The sequence below is a fragment of the Oculina patagonica genome, chromosome 13 (assembly GCF_052425735.1).
Source record: "Oculina patagonica isolate OP01 chromosome 13, crgOcupat, whole genome shotgun sequence".
Classification (NCBI taxonomy): Eukaryota; Metazoa; Cnidaria; class Anthozoa; order Scleractinia; family Oculinidae; genus Oculina; species Oculina patagonica.
The window spans coordinates 31,213,208-31,219,707 of NC_135770.1; the positions used below are offsets into that span (position 1 = coordinate 31,213,208).

Sequence of the window (6,500 nt, forward strand, 5' to 3'; positions counted from 1 at the left end):
CACCGTAGAAACCTTAAACGATATGCATGATAAGTTTGTAAGCTAGAATAACACCAAAGATAAACAACAGACCGAAAATAAGCAAGGATGGCTACGGTGGTAGAAGAATGAGACGTATTACTCGACAAACCTGAAAATATTGGCCACTTTTCGATAAGTGCCCCTTTCGTGACGTTTGCTCCTTGAACCGGAACCGGAAATGGTATCATATCTATAAATACATTACAAGCTAATTTATTCACAGCCAGCGCCTCACGCAGGAAAGACGCTTACACGCTACTGTGGAACGCTGCTTGTTTTCCACGTAAGTTAAGCTTTCTACTTGACTTTTTGCCAGACATCAGGAAAAACCTGATACTGGGGTTTACAGTAAGTGTTTTTATAGTTTATGGACGCGCTTAAAAACGGTCCGTGACTTCGATGCCCTCAAAGCTTCTCAGCTGCTGTATTAAATGTAGTCAAGGAATACGATGCGATTGAACTTAGAGGTACAACAAAATCGAAGGAAAATGTTTCAGAATCGATGAATCTGCTTAAACAGACTGAATCTGACCTTTCTGAGCTAAAGTAACGGATATCTAAAGTTATTGCCTTTGTTCAAAGCAACTAATATCGCTACTACGCTACTAGCCTATTTCATAACGAAATCATCTTCTGGGGTTGATGAACAACAATGAAAAACGCCTGAAAATACGCCTGAAAATACGGCAAAATCACAATAGCTGAAAAGCCAAGTAAAATTTCAGTCAATATTCTGTATCATTTTGCAAAATTCCGCTTTCGTTGTCAACGCATATATTATGTCTAATTAAAGTCTATTTTGCATCGTTTTCGATGTCCACGCATACATTAAAATATCGCCAGCTGCTTGTGACATTCGGCGAACCACAGGTAGCCCAAGCTCGATATATGAGTGTCTCAGTTGTTTGTTTTCACGCAACACTCAAAATTCAACAATTTGTATGAGGAGAACGGTTGCATAATATCAACAAGTTTGGAATAAAAAGCATCATACATATAACTCGCTTCAGTCATTTATCTTTTTGTTTCTGGTGTGGTTTCTGGGTCGATTTGCCATCATTAAGGCGGTTTTTAGTTCCTTTGCTTATCTAAATACCGTAAAGATCCATGTATAAGCCGCACCTTTTTCCTCTAAATTCAAGTCAAAAATCGGGGATGCGGCTTATCTACGGAAACACCTCTGGTTGGAGTTCTCAAAGGCCTAATTAATATTCATAAAAAACCTCTCAAGACATCATTGAATAAACATATAACAACCTGAAAACTTTGTTGTTGTTCACTGCCTTTTGGTTCATCTGCAAAGCTGTTTGCAGTGAAGCTTGGCGGTCACTTCGAAGCATGTCTTTCCGTCGCGTGCGAGAAAGCACCAAGAAAAACGCAAGTAATCACAAGGCAAATGGCTGACCGCTTCACTTTTTTATTGACCTTCACAGCAAATGCATCTGCTGTATTATCAAACTCTTATTCTGCATGAAGTTTTTATCCTGTTGCGGGTAACAGTTTCCAAGAATCTTGAAAACGTACGTGGTTTCTTCCGAAGAAAATGTCGCCATGTTTGTTTTTAATGCCCAGACTCCTCTCTACATTCAAAGCTTGGCTACTAAGCATTCATCGTTCGCGTACGATTCGTACGAATTTCAAGTGTTTCAGGAGTGTCTAGAAGTGATAATCTCGAAATAATGATATCAAGAGAGCATCCAAGTTTATGATATTGTGAACTCAAACTAAAAAGGAGGTATGACAAGTGAAGTTTTGCTTTCGTAAGACTTAATTTATAGTAAACATTGCAACAACCTCCGTGTCAGTGTTTTGAAACCGTGCTTGTTTGCCATTGTTTGTTTACCAATAGAACTTCACTTGAACTTCAAACTTTATTGTCTGTACATTTTTTTTCCAAAATTTGAGCTTCCAAATCGGGGGTGCGGCTTATCTACGGGTGCGGCTTATACACGGAACTTTACGGTACTGTCTAAATGGCGGGTTTTGCTAAAAGCAGGCGGGGTGTCTCGAAAACCCGAATAGTGAATAGCGAAAAGTGTAAATAGTCACGAATAGTGACGAACAGTCGCAAATAGTGACGAATAGCGACGAATACTCGTGAATAGTGATAAATAGTCGTTGAATAGTCACCAATAGTGACGAATAGTCACCGTGAACAAACCTACAGGGTTTCTACAAAATTTGCCGCCACATGCACAGAGCAATCTAGAAGTTCAAGCAAATTACTTAATATATCATATGCTTGTCCGCGCACTCTAAAAGAGAGTGCAAGTCAAGATGTAACTATATGAATCACTTTTATTGATCTATCAAGCCTATATCTCAAAGCTGACCGACCATAAACTGTATTTACTCACTTTTTATTCTCATAAAATACAAATAAAGAGAAAGTGTTCTGTAATTAGTTTATCGATGTGAAAAGACAATAGAAGTTGTGTTATAGAATACAACGCCAAAGCCAGCCTTATTGGCAGCCGTTGTTTAGGCTCGTCACGCAACCCTTACTTGCATTAATTTTATTCCTTTCTTTTCTGGACTCTGCCTGGGGCTGTCGATCACCCGCCGGCAAGAAAACAAAACAAAAAAACAGTTTATCATTTATAGCTTCTCTCCTACCAAGCATCTATTTTAGCCGAAAAATCCCACGTTGTTGTGAGGTACTGGGGACAACATGTCTCTAATTCGTCACTAATCGTCACTATTCGCGACCATTTGTCACTATTCGTCACTATTCACGACTATTCGTCATTATTCGTCACTATTTGCGACTATTCGTCTCTATTTGCGACTATTCCCACTATTTGTACTATTCGCTATTCGGGACTATTCGCTATTCGGGTTTTCCAGACACCCGTGGACGATGGTGATTTTTTTTTTTTTGGAAAAAATATTTGAGAAGCGAGCAAGTTAAAAAATTACAGAAGTTCATTAGCTTATGAACTTCTAAAAATTATAAAGAAAGAAACAAACGTTTCAAGTCTGTTCAGATTTCCATTGCAGCGGGCCTGCTTTTAGCAAAACCCCTAAATGGCTGCGCAAATTGACCCAGAAACCTCACCGAGTGTAGACCATGGTAGAATATGGAGGTTTGTTTTAAACCATAACACGGAAAATTTACTGGAAAATTAGATGGAAAATCAAAAAACAAATTGCTGGAGACTGGAAAAGAGTCGGTTGCCATGGTAATGTAAAATTTATTTTAACTGCAAGTGTGTTTTCTGTAGCTCTAGCTATTAGCTAGTCTGCCAAGTTTCATTAGTCTCTACAAAAAAAGTGACTGAGATAAGATAAAAATTAATTGGGTTGAGTAGATGACGTCATCAGTCCCCTCGTTTGCATATTTTACGATTTTTTTAAACGCCTAAATTAAAACGTCTTAAATTTCAAGAGGTGAAAATTTGATCATAGTACAGCTAATTGTGGACACTTCTTACAATGTCTGCCTGCCTGATTGATTGATTGATTGATTGATTGATTGATTGATTCATTGCTTCATTGATTCATTGATTCATTGATTCATTGCTTTATTGTTTGATTGATTGATTGATTGATTGATTGATTTTACTCTCCCTTAATTTCTCAGCTGACCAATCTACCAAGAATGGCGTTACTATTCATCATCACTGTTTTGTCACTCACTGGGACCTTGGTCGACTCAGCGAGCACCATAACCGGCTGTGATGCACCGACAAGCAACGTCACATGTGTACAGGGCTCGTGTGCGCAACCACCTTGCACGATGCAGTGTGGCCTGTCAACCCCATATGAGCAATGTGAGCAGTTATGTAGTTCAAGCTGCGACTCCGTAAAGTGCGACGCCTCGAGTCTTTGCAGGCAGACGTGCGAAGGAAATTGCATGTCTTTGACCTGTGATGCCCAGGATTGCTTCCAGATTTGCGACCGCGGCATTTGCGGCGAGATGACATGTGCCAAGAATGACAAGAGCGCTACCAGCTGCGAGCAATCATCCCCGACCGCCCAAATGAGTTGCGAAAAGGAAACTTGCACCCAGAGTTGTACAAATGGGGGAAACTGCACAATGACCTGCTCATCGGATGTAAAACTGTGCATCCAAAGCTGTCTCGATGGAAACTGCCAGTACAAGTGTGAAGCCGAAAAGTGCACGCTTAACTGTAAGGGGGGAACCTGCACGATAATCGAGTCACCCACAAACAGTGGCGACCGTCTTCAGATGACAGCCTCACTTGGTTTGAGTTTGATTTTTGCAGTGGTTGCTTTTATGTGAAAAGATTCCAGGAATCCCTTGGACCACTAGAGTGAAGGAAATGAATTTGAAAACCGTATAAAAGAAATAAATGTTCCCTTTGATGTAAAGAATTTTCACAGAGAATCCGACAATTCTCTTTGAGCATTTTAATTCTCGATAGTTATCAAACATTAGTTTCTCCTTACAATCCTTAAAGGATATGTACAACTATCTATAAGGAGAATTTTAAAAAACATATTTTAACGCCTTGTAACTTAAGCCTGTTGGCAGGTTATTTTGTTATTCAGTCATTCGATTTTATTTGGCGGTCCAGGGATTCTCAAGTGTGCATGTTGTAAAGTGTTTTGTTTGAGCAATAAACGTTTGCTTCACTCTTTTTTTTTATCGCGACTGCTACTGTATTGCGTTTGTTTGACTAAGGTCGCTTTTCATTAGTCCAAACTGGCTGGCCAAACCGGTACATTCAGTATAGAACAGAATTCCGTTGTTGGACCGGCAGGCCAGTTCTGACTAATGGGAAGCGCCCTAAAGACCCGGGGGGGGACTCCTATATGAAACGGACGGGGATGCTCGTCGGAAATTTTGAAAAGAACCCCTAAAGGAGACCAATCTGGGTGTGGCTGAAGCTTTTCTTGACCCCTAAAAGATACCAAAAAACTAAGAATAGAATTTATATTTGTATATTTTTTCGTGTGTAACCCTAAACGAGACCATTTTGGCTAAAAATATGGCGTTTTTTCCGGAACACCCTAAGCGAGACCAAAAATTCGAAATTTACACCCCAAAGCGAGACGACGAGCATCCCCGTCACTTTCATATTCGAGTCCCCCCCCCCCCCCCCCACGGGCCTAAAGACCCTTTGTACCAATACTTCATTGGTTGTTTATAGTTAACGAGAATTGCGCTATAAACGAAAGCTAGGCTTTGTCGATATTTTCATTTGCTGTTGCAAACTACTATAGAATAATAAGGATAAGATGTTCTACATGACACGAGCATGGGACAAAGAAAAAATTCTGAGTCCCCGACGAGAATCGAACCCATGGCCTCCCAGAATACCGGTTGAATTGGGCGCTCTAACCAACTGAGCTACGAGAGACTCGTTGTGAGCTGGGCCATTTTACTAGGTTGATATGTGACACGCGTCCTGCATAATAAATAATAAGGATGAGATGTTCTACATGACACGAGCATGGGACAAAGAAAAAATTCTGAGTCCCCGACGGGAATCGAACCCATGGCCTCCCAGAATACCGGTTGGGCGCTCTAACCAACTGAGCTACGAGAGACTCGTTGTGAACTGGGCCATTTTACTAGGTTGATATGTGACACGCGTCCTCTGATACTGCTAGGATCAGCAATGTCGAATTCATCAAGTTTTGTAGTAAATAATAAAGATGGTAAATTTTAAGCTCGGTAATAAATAATAAGGATAAGATGTTCTACATGACACGAGCATGGGACAAAGAAAAAATTCTGAGTCCCCGACGGGAATCGAACCCGTGGCCTCCCAGAATACCGGTTGGGCGCTCTACAAAACTTGATGAATTCGACATTGCTGATCCTAGCAGTATGCAGGACGCGTGTCACATATCAACCTAGTAAAATGGCCCAGCTCACAACGAGTCTCTCGTAGCTCAGTTGGTTAGAGCGCCCAACCGGTATTCCGTGGGAGGCCATGGGTTTATAAAGGTCTCTGAATTATAGCGGTATAGAATTTATACGAGTTATCGCTTTTTGGGACCAAGTGCACTGTCCGTTATACAGAGGTTACCATAATATGAAGGTGTATTAGCCATATCGTCTGCCAAGGAGGAAATGTTTGAAAAGAAAAGGTAACCTTCAGAAAATCGGCTCCTCCTATTAATATACCATTACGTATCTGTAGCTGTGCCCAAATCGTGTTTGTTTGTCAGAAAATAGACAGCTTTATTTACAGCGGAGCTTCCGCGCGCGCCTTCGGAGCCTTATACCAAAGAAAATTTGGTAAACCCATCGAGCTGAAGAATTTGGTTGTCACTTGATTGATTGTTTGTCCGCGCATCGTCCGTACGCCCGCTTACACTGCGCGTTCGCGAGCTGAGCCCCATACCAAATAAGAAATAAAACAAAGAGCCAGAGCAGAGAAAAGTAAAGAAAGGAAAATATAGAAGTAAAATAAAAGAGAAAATTGCCATTCTTATTTGCGCGACAATTCGCGTTATTTTTCGTTCCGATTACAATTCGCACCGCACTTAAGAAATAAATAACT

General features: G+C 40.7%; 1 protein-coding gene across 1 annotated transcript; it reads left to right on the forward strand.

Moving 5' to 3' along the window:
* The first annotated feature begins 237 nt into the window (after positions 1-237).
* On the forward strand, positions 238-4,633 carry LOC144636073 (uncharacterized). The gene is made up of 2 exons (XM_078495216.1): positions 238-304; positions 3,605-4,633. The coding sequence occupies exon 2, from the start codon at positions 3,623-3,625 to the stop codon at positions 4,265-4,267; it is 645 nt and encodes a 214-aa protein (XP_078351342.1). The 5' UTR covers positions 238-304; positions 3,605-3,622; the 3' UTR covers positions 4,268-4,633.
* The last annotated feature ends 1,867 nt before the right edge of the window (positions 4,634-6,500 follow it).